Source organism: Diachasmimorpha longicaudata, chromosome 10 (assembly GCF_034640455.1).
Source record: "Diachasmimorpha longicaudata isolate KC_UGA_2023 chromosome 10, iyDiaLong2, whole genome shotgun sequence".
In the NCBI taxonomy this organism is placed as follows: Eukaryota; Metazoa; Arthropoda; class Insecta; order Hymenoptera; family Braconidae; genus Diachasmimorpha; species Diachasmimorpha longicaudata.
In genome coordinates, this window is record NC_087234.1 from 3,583,508 (window position 1) to 3,602,390 (window position 18,883).

General features: G+C 35.6%; 2 protein-coding genes and 1 long non-coding RNA gene across 6 annotated transcripts in view; 2 read left to right on the forward strand and 1 right to left on the reverse strand.

Moving 5' to 3' along the window:
* The window catches only part of LOC135166704 (uncharacterized), a 49,940-nt gene that overhangs the window by 14,733 nt on the left and 16,324 nt on the right, over positions 1–18,883 (forward strand). The window lies entirely within an intron of this gene.
* On the forward strand, positions 157–7,714 carry LOC135166578 (uncharacterized). The gene is made up of 14 exons (XM_064128934.1): positions 157–400; positions 600–669; positions 938–1,074; positions 1,398–1,538; positions 1,591–1,673; positions 1,736–1,850; positions 2,505–2,672; positions 2,735–2,937; positions 3,290–3,343; positions 3,467–3,593; positions 3,661–3,797; positions 4,515–4,713; positions 4,830–5,032; positions 5,107–7,714. The coding sequence occupies exons 1-14, from the start codon at positions 251–253 to the stop codon at positions 5,195–5,197; spliced, it is 1,878 nt and encodes a 625-aa protein (XP_063985004.1). The 5' UTR covers positions 157–250; the 3' UTR covers positions 5,198–7,714.
* The window catches only part of LOC135166691 (glutamate receptor ionotropic, kainate 2-like), a 105,411-nt gene continuing 98,753 nt past the window's right edge, over positions 12,226–18,883 (reverse strand). For 3 of the 4 annotated variants that reach the window (XM_064129211.1, XM_064129212.1, XM_064129213.1), the window contains 4 exons: positions 15,336–15,436; positions 14,339–14,558; positions 12,505–12,790; positions 12,226–12,349 (listed from right to left, as the gene is read on the reverse strand). In XM_064129211.1, coding sequence (XP_063985281.1) covers positions 12,343–12,349; positions 12,505–12,790; positions 14,339–14,558; positions 15,336–15,436 — 614 coding nt within the window. In that variant the 3' untranslated portion in view covers positions 12,226–12,342. Of the gene's footprint in view, positions 12,350–12,504; positions 12,791–14,336; positions 14,559–15,335; positions 15,437–18,883 lie in introns of those variants that run through there. The other variant, XM_064129214.1, reaches the window with a different exon arrangement.

An 18,883-nucleotide genomic window follows, 5' to 3' on the forward strand; every position in this document is an offset into this window, starting at 1 on the left:
AATATAAATAATAAAAATGTTTTTTGAATTTTGTGCTCACGCATGCGCGGGTGAAGACACTGCGGGATCAGTTTAAAAGTAGGAATATGAGGATTGAAATAAAGCTCTTGAAGTTTGATGCAGTTTCATGGTCTCCAAAGTGACATTTCACTGGATTAAAAATTAATTTTAAAGATCCACAGACTCTTGGGAAGTTTGAGGAAAAAATGTTACGAATATTCTGGGAAAATCAATGATTTGTTGAGACACGATGAGCGCTAACAGCCAGCGAAATCATTCACAAAATTATCTAGTGAAGACTGCAAGTTCGAACGTTCAGTTTAACCCAAAAAATTTTAGGACAAAGCTTTATTCAGAATACAAGCGATATTGCGGACTGGAGGAATTTACTGCTCCAAAAGTGAGTGATAGAAGTAATTCGTAGAACACTTTTCATTTTCTGTTTTCAAATGGCCACATTTTTGCGATTTATGATCGGCCGAGTTGTGAGTTGAGTCAGTTTTCAGAAAATATCAGTCACCATAATTTTTTATGCCATTACTGTGTATTAATGAGCAATCCATTCTCTCATTAATCAATGGTTGCATTAATCTGCTTAGACTCCCGACATGGATAGGCCCGATAAAAAATTGCGGAGCATATCGAAAGGAAATTGCAGAGTTGAAGAAGGTAATTGATATTGTGGTAATGTATCAGTGACAATTACACTGCTGCTACGTTGTAATAATTTTATGGAGATACGAGCGATTTTTCCGGATATAATTGTAATTGAGCGGGGGATAAATTGATTCTCGTCTTAACGATTGAATTAATTACTGTCTAAGGAAAAAAATTTCGTTATCTCATAACTTACCCTTGATATATTCCGGCTTGATCCCATTTCGAACGGATGGATGTAGCTTGTAATTTTTTTTTTTGGTTTCTACTCGGGGTTCAGAGAGTGAACTCATAGGAATGCTGTCTAAACAACTGTATCTCGCTGGCAATCAAATGCAGAGAATGCAGACGGTGCTGAAAAAAGCTGAAGAGAGATTAAAATCAAAGGAGCTGGAGATTGGTCGTTTGAAGCGCAAAGTCTGGCTTTTTTCATTTTCGTAAATTTATTTGATTCACAATTTAGCCCGTGAATGGCCTGAAATTTAAAAATTGAAGAGATTTTTTAAATAACTATTTCCGTTATTCAAAAAATCTCAGATCTAAAGGTCAGGTTGTGAATGATTAATTTTACATTCAAAAGAATTATTTACTACAAATGAATAATGAATTTAATTCAATAGTTGCTTTTGAAATAAATCAACAAGTTTATTCATTTGTAATTAGAATAGCCTCGAAAGATGTAAAATATTTCCAACAAGATTTTTATTCGATTTAAAAAGCGCTTTTTTGGGGCCCACAAGGTGAGAGAGTGGGAGGTGAAAAATCGAAATCAGGAGTCACATTACAAGCGAGAAATGCAAAAACGTCAGTCGCAAATTGACAACGTGGAAAGTATCCAAAAACGTTGTATGAAATTTGAAGCAAAAGCCTGTGAAATGGAGGTAAATATTCGAAAAAATCCTCGAAAGCCCTTAATGCTTTCCATACTTGCAGAAATTTCTGGCGGATTATGGGCTTATCTGGGTGGGGGAGAAGTTATCAAAATGTGGCTCCAAGACAACCCAAGAAGCCTCCAAGTAAACTCCTCGGTATTAAGTTTAAAAATGAAAATTATTCCTCAGACTTTTGTCCATTTCAGCGATTTCATAATGAGCAATTATACCCAGTTGATGGACAACATTAAAGAGTTGAATTTTTCGGTCGGAAAGGATGAGATGCAGGTGCATCATAATCACGGCTTAGCGTCATTTAAAGTAAATGAGCGATTAGGGCTTTTATATAAGATTACATGAATATCACTGTTGAGAATATTGTGTATAACTTCTGGTGAATAATTTCAAGAAGAGTGGACATTAGAAGACAATTAGATCAATTAATTTTTAAGTTGAGTAATTACTGTCTTTCTGATATTTAAAAACTATTAATTCCCTTAAACTTAAAAGAAATGATATGATTATTAAAATTTAAATCCAATCGATCATGAATTCAATATTTACTATGCAGTTGCAAATATGTCGTTAAAGTCCGGTGATATTCCTTTCCACACGTTATTAAAATTGTCATTTATTCAATTACCGATATCCGCAGATCCGTGTAATTATAATCTCATTTTTTGTTGCTACAAGATCACCAGAGATAATAATTATATATTTTAAAAATCTAGACAAAATCGAGGACATTGTTACAGAGCTTTTTCATTAAATATTAAGGAATAAGTGAATAGAATCAGTTTCATATCGATCCAATTATCTCTGAAAGTTCATTTTCCTGGCAACAGTGATATTCACTCATTGAATTTCACTATTTTACATTTCCTTAATAATTACCCAATTAACCTCAATAATTATCCAATTCTACTTTATTCAATTTTCATGACAATTATGGCAACATTGGACTGATTCAATCAGTCGCCGTCCTGCATGTCTTTGAAATTCTATAGAAACGGAATGATCGTACAGAAAGGTCGCTTACGTCCATACACCGATCCTCAGACGCGATCGTTTATCCAAGATATCCTAGACGGTTATTTTCCAGGCGAACTCCAGCGTGATTACCCCAATGGCGTACCATTCAAGGTCCTTCATTTCCGTCTACTAATTATCGATTTTATCAGCATTATAAACATTGATAAATTCAGGTAGAGGATCACAGAACGGAAATGTATCTCGGTGAAGGTGGTGTTTACCCAGGTCATGGCTATCAGCTTGGCAAAGTTTCCCAAATTCGTTCATCGGGCTCGTGCAAAGTCAAGGATCATGATTGTTCACCCAAGAGAGTGCAAACACCAAAACCGAGGATTAACTCTAGCTCTAGTATCTCGAGAATGTCCTTCAGCGCTAGGTGAGAGAGAAAAATAAAGGAAGTTCTAGTTCTTGAGAATTTTTATTGAATTTTCCTGTGGTTTTTTTTGTCGATTTTATTAGTTTTTTTTTCTTCATTAAAAATGAAAGTATTTCTTCAAGGAAAATTGGGGGAATTTTTATGTTGCTGATCTATGTCATCGTGTCATTGTACATATGAAGCTAAAGTGATCATCTTAGCGGAGATACTTTTATTTTATTTTATTGAATTTTGATTATTTGAATAAAATCGGTTCAAAATCACTAGGAAAATGAGTTCGTCATCTAGAATTTCCTCTCAAATTCGTTAAATTGATTCATCAAATATCTTCGTCTATTTTACTTCGAAATAGGTCTAGTAATGACGAAGCCATTATCAGAGCTCTGAAAATACCCTCGAGTGCTAGGTAAATGAGACTTTCTATTACATTATCTTCTCCCCATTAATTTATGATAAAAATATGAAGAATAAAAATTTCCCTTCGTACGTTTAAAATTTTAAATTTTCTTCCTATTCTCTTTTACAATAGATTTGCTGAATCTGATTTATCCGAACTACGGTCTCAAATTATGGCATCGCACAATCACAACTGTTCTAACAGTCATCTCCAGTCTCACATAAATGCTGAACTCGCACTGACGAGTAGATCCGAGAAAGTAACCATAGATTTGTCATGAAGATTCATAAAAAAAAAATTAATTTAACTATTTCCTATTGTTCTAGAAAGCTCCATCAATTCCTTACACTAACGAGTGTCATCTGCCCATTCGTGAGCAGTCGAAATATTTAAACAAAATATCGGAGACTAGGAAGAACCTTAAATTCAACGTCTATCGTTCGGCCTTCAATATCTCATCCAGGTTATAAATCGCAATTATTGTTTGCACAATAAAAAATGGGGGGAAATTATATGTATTGCAGCAGTGAAGTGCGCAGTTATTGCAGGGGAATCGTTGCTGATTCTCATTCGAATTATCAATAATTACCGGAAAGGCTCGTCAGGTGTACAGCCATTTTTTTTTGTGTAATCAGATGTTGGAATGATAAATTGTAATCGGATTGTTTTCAGTCTCTTAATTGACAGCTCACATTAATTCAGGATTATCATTGAAATTTCAAGTACATGACCTCAATAGGACGGCCTTAAGGGCCGTCTGTCCGAGGGATCATCTGACCAAAATAATTTTGTTAATTAAAGCCTATATCATTGTTTGATTTTGGTCAAAACCAATTAGCAACATGTGGGCATCATCAATTCTAGTGCCAATTTGGGTTTCGTAGGAATTAAAAAATTATTTTCTCTGCAATTACAACTTATTTTGTCTATAATTAGAATTAACTCGCGTATTAAACTATTTAACTGTGATTTTTCTTCTGCTGATTTTGCTGGACCAAATGAGAGATGTGTTCGTTTATATCGAACTGCAATATAAGAGACTCAAGGACAGCAATTCATACATTCATTTCCTCATTCTTTTCCACCTGAAGTGCAGAAAATATTCTGATTAAAACACCTTGACTTCCATCAGCTTAAATACTTCTGTTTACTGCAATTATCATCAGAATATTAATTTCAGTGTAAAAACTGATGTTCGAACTCGCGCGAGATCAGCCGGTGCCACAGGCAGCGGATGTCGGACAAGACCTGTCTCCACCCTGGGCATTCGCGATCACCCTGTTGTACTAAATAAAAGTGTTGAGAAATCGGGGAGAAAAAGTGGAATTAGTCAAGTCCGAGGATCGAAATCTGCTGTTATTGAAAAGCCCAAAAGTGGGGTGAGATAAGAATTAATTTTGAATTGGCGAATGGCGGGAAAATCCATTTTTTTCCATACAATCAAATGATTGATGATCAGATAATTTTATGATTGATGATTTCATCTTACGTTCAGTTTCCAACTTTGCGGGAAATAAATTCACCAACAGGAGAAATTGATGAGCTCCAATTGAAAGTGAGATCGTTGAACGGTGGAACAGTTTATCTGGTGCACATATCGGCGAATGATAGTGTCTCTCGGCTTTACCAACTGTTGGATAAAGTGGTATTGTCGACTAAGAAGCGAACAAAGACGGGGTATAAAATTGTTGTCAGTGGGTAAGTCGAGGGACAGATGTTCTGTTTCATCAACGCCTTAAATAATTGAATGAAATTATTATCTGGGGTTTTAGATATTCCCCCAGGAGGCTCGATCATCCAGGAGTCTCTCTCAGGGATTATGGAATATCCCGGAACTGTGTTCTTCATCTAGTAAATGATTAATCCGGTGAATTGCGCACAGTAATGACAATAAATGAGAAAAAAATTGGCGATGGATTTTATCCTGTTTTAATTATCGCGTGTAATTTAGAAGTTTGTTAAAGATTAATTTCGAATATTTTTCTGTCCGAATCGAAATTTCAAGTCATTTGAATTTTTAAAAATTTATGTAGGTGATCGATTTATGTCCCCACTATCTATCAACATTCACGAATATTCCAATTTCCATTTATGGAGATGAAGGGTTGACCGGAAAAACGGGTGTTATTTATCTACCGGGAGATATTTATTAATTGCCGGTCAGCACATAAATAAACTTTCTCTCCAAATGAATCTAATGAATCGATTGTCTGGGGGTTTTGATAGGATCCCAGGAGGCTTGATCATACGGAAGTCTGTCAGATATTACGGAATATACCGGAACTATGTTCATCTGGTTGATAATTAACCACGCAAATTACGGCGCAGTAAAGTCAATAATAAAAAATTAGAAGATCGTAAAAGTGATCGATTACATAGATTTTTATTCAGAAGCAGAACGGGACTAAATCCACACGAGGATTTCTCCGTTTTATTTTATTTGAAGGAGTCTAACCATTAATTGTTTAAATAATTTCCTTTAGGGAGTGCACAGAGCGTTTAAAAACAAACCGACATTTTTAATATTCGAGTTATAAGTAGATCTATTGCACCGCAATTCGCTAACGAGTATATCACAATTAGACGGAGGCTTTCCCTTTAAAAAGCCTAATAGTCTCGTTTTGCATGAGAATTTTAATCAAGTCTGCAAACACTAGTGGTCATTTCAGGTACTGGGGGAGAGACAAAAGGTACGAAGAATGGGGGAGGTAAAATATGATAGGAGAAATAAAAATTGTTGAAAAATACGAGACAGGGAGAAAATATATGTGGGCACCTCTCTTTAAACGGCATTGATGAACGATTGTTCTATACAATTTTTATTCCCCTTTTGTTCTGTCTTTTATGCACTGGAATGCCCACTCAATTTCTAAACCATCGTATTCGATTATTGACGATTTTGTTAAATGATCCAGGGAGCTGAAACTCGATGAATTCCTTTTGATTTTATCGGGGAAAACCATCGAAATTGGCGCTTCGAAATCGAGTGAGTGATATCGATTTTCCTGTGGTTTTCGTTAACAATTTCAAGTAGAAATTTAACGAATTTAAGTTGAATAAATTTAATGAAGCCCACGATAAAAAATTAAATAACAGTTGTCAATCACGTGAGTGATCTAAATCATTATTGATTCATCAAAAAGTGATTCGTAAAGACCAATTTATTGGAAACAGTTGAAAAATATAATAAAAAAATGGAGAGTATTGTCAAAGTAAACAAGTTGGTGATTAAACAGAACTTTTACCATTTCTCATGACAAGACAGCGCAAAATGATCGATGGGCTGTCATCAGAATGACAGGTACGAAGTGATGATCTTTCATTCTCATCCCCAGGAGGTGAAACTTAGGAAACTGATGACAACAAATCCTAGAAAAAAAAAACCCGAGACATATCCCAGCATCGTTTATTCCTCTGGGAGGATCGCAAACCATTTTATCCACTTTCCGTTAATTCTATGGTACCGCTGTCTTCGTCTCGTTCCCTCTCCCGCCCCACTTTCAGTGCGTAAAACCGAGAGAAAAATGACGGGACGACACACAAATTGTATGAAGCGATATAGTGCATATTACCCATGTGGGTTGAGCGTAAAGCTGCTTGATCGATGTTCTGATGATTTATTTCGACACTGACAAAGTACTCATGGAAATGGTTTTCCACTATTTTTATTTTCATTTCTCTCTTTTCTTTTTTTTTTACTTTTATTTTTATCCAACATTCCTCACGGTACAATTGTATGTAATAAAAAAAACAGTCTGTGTTGTCCCGCGGTGTTGTGTACAAGTGGATCCATTTCTGATTGTGCCCATGTGTATATCAGAATGAAGAGTGAGGGATGAATAAAAGATAAAAACAAAATTGATGGTCAGCTGATCGGTGTGCGTACGGTACGCTCAGAGATGTTTTTCCAGTTATTGAATTTTTTGAATCGTTAACCCAAATTGATTGCCCAGAGGGTTTTGCAATGGTTCGTGAATTCGCGCATTCCAAAATTTATACTGAATTTATTCAGTTTTTTATTTTCGTAAGGAGTACTGAGGTTTGTGGAAAATCATTTTTCAATTTTGGAATTCTAAACTTATGGGTTTCAAAGGCACATCGTTATAGTTAGTTTGGAAATTATGAGGGGGTGGGGCAAAAGTTGAAGTTGTGAAATTGTCAGTGCTTCGTGTCTGCGTAATGATAATTTTCAACTTCAGCCCCTAACAAATTAGCGCTCAACTTAAATTGTTATTTGCGCACGTTTCTCTGTATTTTATGAGGGATTTTCTGGGTCTGTAGTAGTCGAGATGAGGACGTACTCGAGATCGAACTACTCGAAACAGGAATTTATGGTGTGCTACAGCATCCTTGAAATATCAATCATTACGAAATATGCAAAAAAAAATTCTAAATTAACCAATATTAATATTTATAATGTTTCCAGAACTCGATTGAATTTGAAAACTGAATTTTCAAATTACCTCACATCATTTAACTGTCAATTTTTATTTCCGAAAATGAAAAAAGAAACCGGAAAAGGAGTTTGTCAAGTAAAAAAACAGCCAGTAATATTCATCCGACATTTTGTCATTTTATTGCCAATTTTATATGCTCATTCTCTCATTCCTTGTTCATCCATCAACAACAATAACTAATTCACACTAAATCTCCAGAATGTTGTTCTCCAATCGAACCCACAAATAATCAAACTGAATAATTAACTCGTTAATAACTTGTTGAACCAATTTTTTTTCCATTACCCTACGTAACAAATTTTACTATACTGTATGTACATATATTCATTCAATTAACACAAGAATACTTGCATTAATGCCATTAACAACTGATGATTACAAATAACTAAAAGTTTCTCCCATATATCACTCATAAATGGAAACGTTGTGTGTAACATGGTGATGTGGTTATGTCAAAATATACTTCGTGAAAAGTTTCTTAACCCACTAAACACCCAGTGCCCCTAAACGCTCTAACTCTCCAACAGTATTAAATTTACAAATTCCAGACGTATTCAGTTTAATGGACATTTGGCATTATTCACTTGTACGTTATTTCGTCATTTATTAGTCTCATTAATCGTTAATTAATCGATGGTATCGTAGGATTACAAATAGATCAACGTAAATCGGCTCTTTCGATGGTAATCACCACTAACTTTTCCCATTCATTCAATTATATTCATCGTATTTACATTAGTCTGCACCATAAACTTTCATATTACGCCTTTAAATTGACTCTCGATTAGATAGAAAATACACATATCTCGTATGCAAAACAGCGATGAAAGTCCAAGACGTACAGATTATCGTGAATATGCACATTGATCATGAAATATGTAATTATTGACATATTTCATGGTATCCGGTTTAAATATCCGGTGAAAAGAGGTCAATTTTAAAAGATCCAATTGTTAAAAAATCAGAAGTAAAACGTCCACTAAGGTCATAACCATTCATCAAATATTTCGATATGAATTAACATTAATCGTAATGGTTCAAATAATTTTCTAATTCATTTGCGATGTGTAAAGAATTCTTCTAATCGTGAATGTTCGGTTAGACTAAAAACATTTTTAACGAGACAAACTGGGAATATATTTACCGAGTGCAATGCAATAAATAATTATGCTGGATATGATTTTTATTATGCAAATATGTGTTATTGCAGAGGTAATTAAGAGGATGACGACTCCACATATGAGTATGTTATAATTTGTTGGTTTTTTGTTTGGGATCTTTTATTTATTGGGCTCTTTTTCATCGAATTTTTTTTCAATTGGATATTTTTGATGATTTTGGAGGTTTTTCATTTAGACCTTTGTCCATTGGACATTTTCTTTGGATTTTCTTTACAGAACATTTAAACCTAGAACCGTACTTCATTTTCCTTTCAATTCACACCGATAATTTAACAGCGAAGTGGCAATTTGCAATCAATCAACTTGTCCCCTAATTTTGCACGCGAATACATTCGAAGAATCAAATTAATTGAAGTCGTCACGTTAAAATTATCTGTAAAATAATTTATGTTGAATATGTTGCTGTGTAAAATTCGGAAACTAATTATTCAACAAATTGTGCCATGATAATTAGTTAAATAATTAGTTTCAGTGATTGTAGTCAATTGCAGTCGTATATTCACATTTGATATTATCATTACGTAACATTGACTTCGTTTTAAATTTCAATTGTGATTAATTATCTTCTGCCACTTCACAGCTAAATTCTTCCCCGGATAACATCTGAACTTGCCCTTAAAATTCCTCGGAAAGCATCCATTAGTGTATATATGTACAACGCCCCGATGAACACACTCCACACTCATGTTAACCATAAATATTTCGACGTCCTTTTTTTTTGTAGAAAATTTCTCCTATCTACGGTTATGACTTAACGTTAATCTTCACGAGTCCACAACAACTTTACAACACATATACAATTCTTCTCGTTTTTATTATCACCGCATATTACAAATTGTATGGACAGTATATGTTCAACACAATGGTGATATGCATCACCATTTCTATCATTTCAAGGGAATGCGGGTGAAATAGTTCCAAAATATTTTGGGATTTGTGGATTAATTGTATTTTTCAATGGAGAGTGATGACAATGCTTCGCATTCATCAATACTTTTGCATTGTTTAAATAAATCGAAAATTTCTCTGTTCTGTGAAAAATCCTTTGAGAAATTCATCGCACATTTTTTCTTGTCCGATGGACAGTATTCGATAGTTTAAAAAAAAAATCATAGAATTTTATTTCGATATTCATTGTTCAATTTTTCCACTGAATTGTTTTTTTATTTTTATGTGAAAAATGAGCGGAAAAAAAATTTCATCAGTCAAAATTGAAATACTTTATTTTATGGAATAAAATATTTACAAAGTGGAAAGGTCATCGGTATATCCAGTTCCAATATCCATCGGATATCCATGTATTTTCTATTATTTTTGTTTGAGATAGAAGGTAAATTGCGATGCCGATTGGAAAGCACTGGATTTGTGAGAGGAGATAGAAAATTGAAACCCCGTGAATTATGGAACCCATTGGTGATGAGCTTTATTGTGAAATCACCCACGCGTCTTGAGATTTCGAGTGATGCCCTATTGAATTTCTCTGTAGATTTAATTGGATGAATGTCTTCATGGTACACTGCACTGGAATGTCACGCTAATAAATCGATTAGTGATTTTGCCGATCAATATAAAGTTGAAAAGAAAATTAATAACGAATTTAAGCTCAGATTGAATCGCGTTGATTTTGTCGAGCGAGCGATTACATCGATACTCCACTCAGAGTGATTCTCTGATCAATAGATTGATACCTTAATGGTTTGATTTGATCATTACAAACTGCCAGTCAATAGATATTCCATATCAATAAGCGATAAAGATTATTGATGCTGTCGTTGACAGAAAAATTGCTAGAGAGTGAGTACTGAATTATTCACTGTTTAATCGAGAATTTAAATAACTGAGTTTCAAATAATTCTTGATAAATAAAAATAAAAATAAAGAATCCGCTTTCAGATACAAAAACTTAGATTCGAATGATATTCCTCATTGGTGTTGGCTATTTTCCATCCGCTCTCCACTGTCTTCCCCTCGAAATATTAAACCCCGATCGACTGAAGTACAAGGGGAAAAAGTAATCCGATAAAAACCCCTCGTTTTCCAGGATTAATCCCGTATTTTTCTCAAGGCTTTTTGCATCAACATGGCATGAAAATTAGTTATCGATTACACCGCCCTTTTATTTTATTTTTTCTTGAAACAATACAGCCGAAAGCTTCAATAATTGTTCGCCATTAAAATACGCCACCTGAAGGTCTTATTAATTAAAAATATTCTATCTAATTATATTCTTGACTGATGCGTTGGGTATAAACAATTACGTCTGTTTGTATTATTTAATTTTGAAATTCAAAAGCCAAATTTTATCCAAAGGGATCGATTTCCTTCGCATCTTAAATAGATCATACGTAAAAAATGGAATGATTTGATCATTTAGTGGTTAATAATGTTATTCAACGACAAATTAATTACCAAACAATACGTCAATCAGCACCTGAAGAAGTTGACCTTTCTCCCTCCCCTAAAAATTTTGGTTCCACTTATATCATCACTTCTAAATACAAAATCCCACAAATCCCAAGCGATCCCCATAAATCTAAAAATGCATACATTTTATGTTTATGTATATCCCACCCCCTGAAATTCATTTTATTTCGTGGAAAATCTCACCCGAATCTCCTCGAATATAACTTGAATAAAAATTTTTTATACAATTTACAGTAGTTGTTGTACACGTTGTAACTGACACGTTATATCTCTGGAGTCTTTCTGTCCCATAAAAATGGAAATTCCACTAAAGGGTGGAGTCGTGGCAGTGACGACTAAATTTATTGGTCTGTGCCATTTATTGATTTTTTTTTCTCATTCTCAATATTCTCACTTGATGTTGATAATTTACGAGAGTCTTAACAAAAGGGATTTTATTTTATACTGCTCTTTATCGAACGTCTAACATTTCCTCGAGGAGACGCCGTACTCGGAGGGCCATTGGAGTTCGTTAGGGATGATAATAATAGAGAAAAGGTAGAAAATGAGAAACTCCGTTTAGCTTTGTCGATGCTGTCAATGCACTTGCTTCCAAAGGCCCTCTGTGAAAACGTCAATGACTTTTGAGTTTATACCCTCAGCAATGGCTACCCTCTTTCACTGGTCCCTTAGTGCCTCGTTGACTTTATTATCAGCCCTTGGTGGGCATCACGAGTGCTATAAGCACGTTTCTTTCTGGTCTACGTTGACAACTATCGTTGCTTGAGTTGAAAGTTGTTTCTTTTGCGTTGGCACGCCCGTCGGCACCTCCTCGAGTATTGGTCAAAGGGTTGTTGTTCTTGATACAGCAGCGGATGGTGGTGGTGGTGGGGGTGGGGGGGATATTACTACGTCTGGTTCACCCGCTAGATCGCAGTCGAATCTCCATAAGATGCTTTCAGGGTGGTCACCTCCTGATTTATTCAACAAATGAGAAATATTCAGTCATTATTAGCGAGTGGTATTTTTCATGGAATTTTGAAGAGTTTCGTCATTGAGAGGGCAAAATTCAATTGATCCATTAATTATTAAAATTTCAATTGATTAGAGTTGGAAGAAGTGAACAAACCTTGACCTAAACTGATGCCCGATGAGGCTCTCCTCTGCCTCGGTGGTGGTAGTTGATGTTTGTGCGAATGACTGTGACTGTGAGAATGTGAGTGGCAGTGACAATGACGTGTGTGCGTTGGTGTTGCTCTGCACACAGACGGTGGTGGTGGTGTCTGTAGTTGTGATTGGACCGGCTGATGATGATGGTGAGGCCTGTGCTAGGTGTTCCCTCCACGGCATGTCCCCACTTGATCGAAGCTCAATGATTTCTTCATCTCTGTCATCGGTAGTGCACCAACTTCCTGCTGTATTTCACCGATAATTCAACATAAACCCAGTGTTATACATCTCGAATAGAAACCCACGATGTTATTGAAAACATTACTCGTGTATTTTTCTTTCATTAATCGTGGAAATGGAACGTTAACGTTTTCCACTATAATGGAAAACTGCGGGATGAAGCTCGGGGGGAATCGGGGAGGCAAAAAATCTGGTAATCATGAGAATTCTGCATACGAGGGAGTTTATTCTTGGAAACTTGTGCGTTTGAATTTAGAGAGTTTTTTTTTATTCTCAAAGCAATTTTCCTCATACTAGGTACAACTTTTGCGAATTATTATGGAGCACTCGTTGATGGGTAAAAGCACCATTGACGACTGACAGTTTAAGCTTACGTACCACTCAGGAGTGATTTTCCTGTTACTGAAATACGGAAATTACGTACGTCAAAGAACTGAGAAGGAAAGGTTTATGTAACTACTCAACACAAATTTGTTGAACGTTTCATCCCTCGTGAGTTGACTCATACAGTGATGAAAAAGACAAGTTTAAATTTTCGAAGTGGAACAGCGAAGTGGAATTTATGGGAAGAATTTTAATGGTTATAAATTTACACAAACTCTTGGTTTTCTTGTGTAGGGTGAACAGGCCAGTTGATGGATGGTTACGAAATATTTGGGCTTCAAGGTGAAATATAAGGCACAAGAATCTCTTAACTAGAGATATGATTTTACGTATTTATCCAAATATTTTAATTAGACGAAAACATCAATTAAAAACCACATAAGAAACGATTAGATAAAGAAATATCAAGATTCTCGAGAAGGTCCCAGTTTCCGGACGACTGGGCTGTTATGTATTTATTTATTAAATGGTGACCGATAAGATGAATAATCGATTACGATTGGAGATGTCAGGTTTTTGACCCTATTAGATCATGCCACATCATAGTATGTACATTCCAAGCAGAATTCAGCATATCGTTCGATTCAGACACTTTACGACAATTAATTACAGGAAATTGATAAGCGTTGAGGTATTTACACTGCGATCATAAACATGTATACTCCCTTATCTTGTCCCTACGGGTCTAGGTGTTTTTACTGGCGAGCCTCTGATGGATTGAGTCGAATTGTCGACTTCATCCAAGTGTATTTGTATCTCAAGAAATAATTATTAACTACGTTTGATCGTTATTCATCGATCGATTTATTTCTTTAGTTTTAATTGAGACAATAGATATTGAAAGCCCCGGAGGAAAATTGATTGGAAACGTCACTCTTCTTGGGCCCAAAAAATTCAAAAAATTTTATTCAATGATTATTCTTTTCAAAATCCCATAAAAATGTAAAAATCCTCTTTCCGACTTATGATTTATTTAAAAATTCTATAATATTTGGTCTTTGCTTTGCACAATTTTTTAACGCAAAATTTCTCGTATAATTTTAATTCATCATTCGATGATTTAATGGCACCCCTGGGGTCATAGAGACCTCAAACGTGACTCGACTCGTCCGGGATTTTTATCTTGAGATACAATACACAGGCTCTAATCATGCGTAACGAACTTACACCATTTAATCGCGGTATATCGATGCTTGGCATGTAAGTTGTTTCTTCATGACTGAAGCATCGTCTGCTACGTAGCAATGATGTAGATGGTGGACTACACCTGGTACAGGTTACGGTTGTTGTCATATCACCCTCGGCATTTCTGGTTTTGGTAAGTCGACGCTGTTGTGAACCGCAGCGTAATGCGAACCGCAACTCCGAGGCCATCTCGGCACACAGAGACTGCATTTGGTAGATATGGTCAGAGGTACGTGGTAAAGGTGGTCACGTATCATGCAAATCAGTTTTACAAGGGGGGAGGGAAGAAAAATCTGAAGGAATCGAAGGATTTTGAGGTCTTTCGTACAACAGGAGGGAGACAAACTGCGGCTAGTGATCGGTTCTTGGGGATCATTCGGGTGAATGTTTAATTGGATCTTTGCGGTTGCCTGTGGTCAACTATTTAATGTCAATTTTTTATGATAAAGTGGGGAATAAATTATGTAGGGGGTGTATTCGTGATCCGTGCGCTGTTGTCTGTGATAAATCTTTCGAGGTTTTTAATAATTATTTTATTATTAAGATAAGAGCATCGCTGTCATCTGCGATCGTTTGACAGTTCCAAATTGCAGTTAGTTTTATTATCCTCCAAATTCAAGAAAATAGTTAGAATTTTCCGCCGATTTTCAGTGAAAGGAAAAGGAGGAATACGCGGTGAATTTAATCGAAGAATTGATTGAACGAAAAATGAGATTTTGTCGATTATGGTAACGCAAGGATCACATTGGTGTGCACTTGGACGTTGGTTAAAGTTGCCACCCTCTACGGTGAACGTGCACAATTACAGCAAAACAGACATTATGGTACATGACATCTAACAGACAAGACCCATAAATACAATCGTGCAAATGGCGTTTCTCAGCGTCGTACATATATAATATTCAAACGAAAAAACTCCCACCCGCGATTGATGAGAAGCTGATTACTGAAAATGCTCCTGTAATTCATTAGGAAACTCACCCGATCTGATTGCGCGTGTTTTTTGGAATTCCAGCAGAATTCGAGAATCGCTACGAGAATCGCCAGGGCCAGGCCACACAGTAGAACAACAAAAACCCCTCCTGAAAAAAAAACATAAAAATTTGTGACTTATAATTTTTTTAATTAATTCCATCTCTTTTTAACCCTCAGGATCCAAATATGAGGGCTGTGACGTCAGACTCCAGTAATTTATTTTTGTTATCAACATAAAATTTAAATTACCCCTCCATTTCACAACTTGTATTTCTAGAATTTTTGCATATCTTACAACAATTAAATTTCAGAAGTTAAAATTATGAGTTTCCCTTATGTTAAATTTAACAAAAGATGAAACTTTACATAAGTCGTATATTATTTATTATCACCAGGTAAATATTTCTCAAACAAAAAATGAAATTTAATGTTTGTGGATAAAAAAAAATTCTGAAAATACACTTTTGCTAAACAGAACGGGAATTTTTAACGAAAAATTCTTCTTGTACCCAAACCCTTGACCCCATTCATGCACATCTTCATTCCCAATAGTACACTAAACATCAGGGACTATAATAATAATGATGTGCAAGTGTGCTAGCGCCTCCTTGAGCGAGCGAATAAAAAAATGAACCACAGGAAGTGAGAATAAAGTGGAACGTCGTTTGGTGGCTCATTACTTTTATGCCTAGGCTGTCCTTTCTTTAATGCCTTTCGGATTTCCGTACCGTCGCGCCCTGGGTACGCAAGTTAAAGAGAACAGCCTTATAATATTCGCGACAGGCCCTTTTGTACGGAAAGTTTCACCGAGGGATGATGCAAAAGGAGCAAGAAGTAATGAAGAAGAAAGAAAGTAAGAAAAAGGAGGAGAAAAAAAAATGAGGAAGAGCCCAGAGGAATCGTGATAGTTAGATCGTGCTAGTAATACCAGACGAACTCGAACCGCCATTTGCCCTTAAAAAAAAGAGGATTTCGCTTTTTATTAGCGCAAGTTTGATTGAATTAAGACTCGAGGGGAATGTTGATACTCGAGATGAGACGGGGTAAACAAATATTGTGAATTTATATATTGCTATCTGATTCTTTGCTCGATTTTTTTTTTCATTTTTCTCTGTGCTACGAGAAATTTGATATTATTGCCAATTTACCAGGTAACACGAGAATCTTCAGGGGCGTTGATAAGCTATCAACAAAGTGGATGGTGAATTATTATGCTATGAAGTAGCTACTCTCCTGGCAACATCAATCTTTCAAGGAGTAAATTATTCAATTTGTGGTGGGGAAAGACTCTCATTTCTGTTATATTTTTGCAGAACTGAATAATCCAAAAATATTTACTCGTTTATTTTATATTTATTTGTATTATTTTTGCTGAATATCCATTTACTTCAGAGAAGTATTTATTTTGTAATAATTGTATTTCTCCGGTCTGATTTAACTCGCGATAATTATATTTCTCTAGAAGATGAGTAGAACTCTATTAATAATTATTCTGTTCTTCTAAATTTCTGATTTTCTTCAGGGAAGGATTTCGATCAATTATTTAATGCTCATAATTATTGCAGGGGTTCACTCAAAATTATAATTAACGTAATCATCGTCTAGAACAATATAATTGACGCAATTAAAACCCAATCAGAATTGTTAGGGAATTACTTGACTTCAAAAATAAAGGATTGAGAAAAGAAATACGTTTTTGAAGTTAACGAATATTTGGCAAAAATATTTTTTTTCTCAGTCTAGTATTTTGATCTCAACCTGGTTTCGTGTGCTCCTGATCTCCGATTTTTTAATTAAAAATGGCGATGTTCATTCTCTCGAATGAAAGGTGAGAATAGTTCTATTGCAAACAACAGACTCCATTGGGTGAGGCTGTCTCGAGGTCAGTGTATCCATATTCAAAGTGCAGGGTATTCCCACCATCAGATTTCAAAGAGATGAAACAGTGGTAAATCTCCTGCTGTATTTTTTTTTCCTCTGCACACAATCTTGAGTTATTCTTCACGCGACGTTACTGCATTGCAACATTGTGTTTTCCTCCACCACAGATGCAGTATCTACATGTAAATATGTACGGCTGTATGCAGATATGTATAAAAAAAGTCTCAAGTCCAAGGTGGTACGTAAAAAATGCGAATTTCGTAGTATTTGTTTTATTCGATTTTTGGTCTCCCTCTGAGATGAGGATGCCATCAAGTAGAGCCTCCAGATGTTCGTTTCCACGAGGATTCGGAAGAAGCTATTCTCTGGGGAATTGTTGAGAAGAAAATTTCAATGAAAAATTCACGATTTTTTTTTTCATTTATATTCCTTGGATTTTTCGAGATCTCTTTCGTCTTTTTTCGGTCGCATTTCGCTGACTTCGTCGAGACGAATCGGGGGATTTGACTCTGATATTCAACTTTCGCTTCATGTTTCTCTTCTGGTACTGATGATACTTGACGTTTTCTCAGGGTGAAGGGTTCTCTCGTGAAAAGTTGGTTATTGTCGACTGTGGAAGGGAGATTTCCTTTGTAGTAACACTTGGGCGGGGTAAATGAGTAGTCTGGAATTTACTGGTAGTGGGAATGTCAACATGTCTGGGTATTTATGACCTGCAGCTTCAAGATACTTAAAGTAAATGATTCCACGCTCGTCTAGCTTGAGAACTCCGTTAGTTCAATATTTCCATCGAAACGGGAATGAAGATAAGATAGTTAAAATCTTCCCAATAACTATTCAATTATATTAATAATAATGACCCCCATTTTTTAATGAATAATTATTTAAACACGGAAAGAAAATTATTCTTGCTAAGTATTGCTTTCCTTCAGAGAAGAATTTATTTTCCTCTATCGGGTCATTACTGGGCATTCTTTATTACACTGAATTACATTAATTATAAAATATAGTCCCTCAATAATTAACGATAATTGAAATTTGTGGGTCCATAGGATTTTTAGTGAACTCTAAAATTCTACAAATTCCATCGTTTTCTTAAAATTGACTTATCTGAAAATAATTAATCGTTTGTAATCCAAGAAAATTCCACTTTTCTTCACCCCAGTACACGAAAAATATCCACCCTTCCACCCCTCCTATTCTCATGCAAATGAGTTCGCTGAGTAAATCTCCTTCACTTGCCATAATTCAAAGAATAATTAGGATTAAATGAAAGTCACATGTACCCCAGTGATACAGTCTGGCTCCCTAAGCCCGACATACACCCCTAGCATTTGATTTAATATTACAAGAGCCAATTCATCACCACAAGATGTACCCCAAAACTTGACACTGGAGTTTCCACTTATCGTTCACGATAGACCGGTGAGACGAGGCGACTAAGAATCCAGGACTGAACACCAGGATTTGCATAATTCCCTTGAGCGAGTCGAGGTAGGAACCAGTGGGAAATGGGGGTGGAAGAACCTGGCGTTATTCAGGTACAACTGCAGTCGGGGACCTCGGAAACCAGAACTTTGACTCTGAGACACGTTGGACAAACTTTTACACAGCAATTCATTATCCTGGCTCTCAACTCGGCGTTAAATGAGCTGATAAATTTAACTCGTATT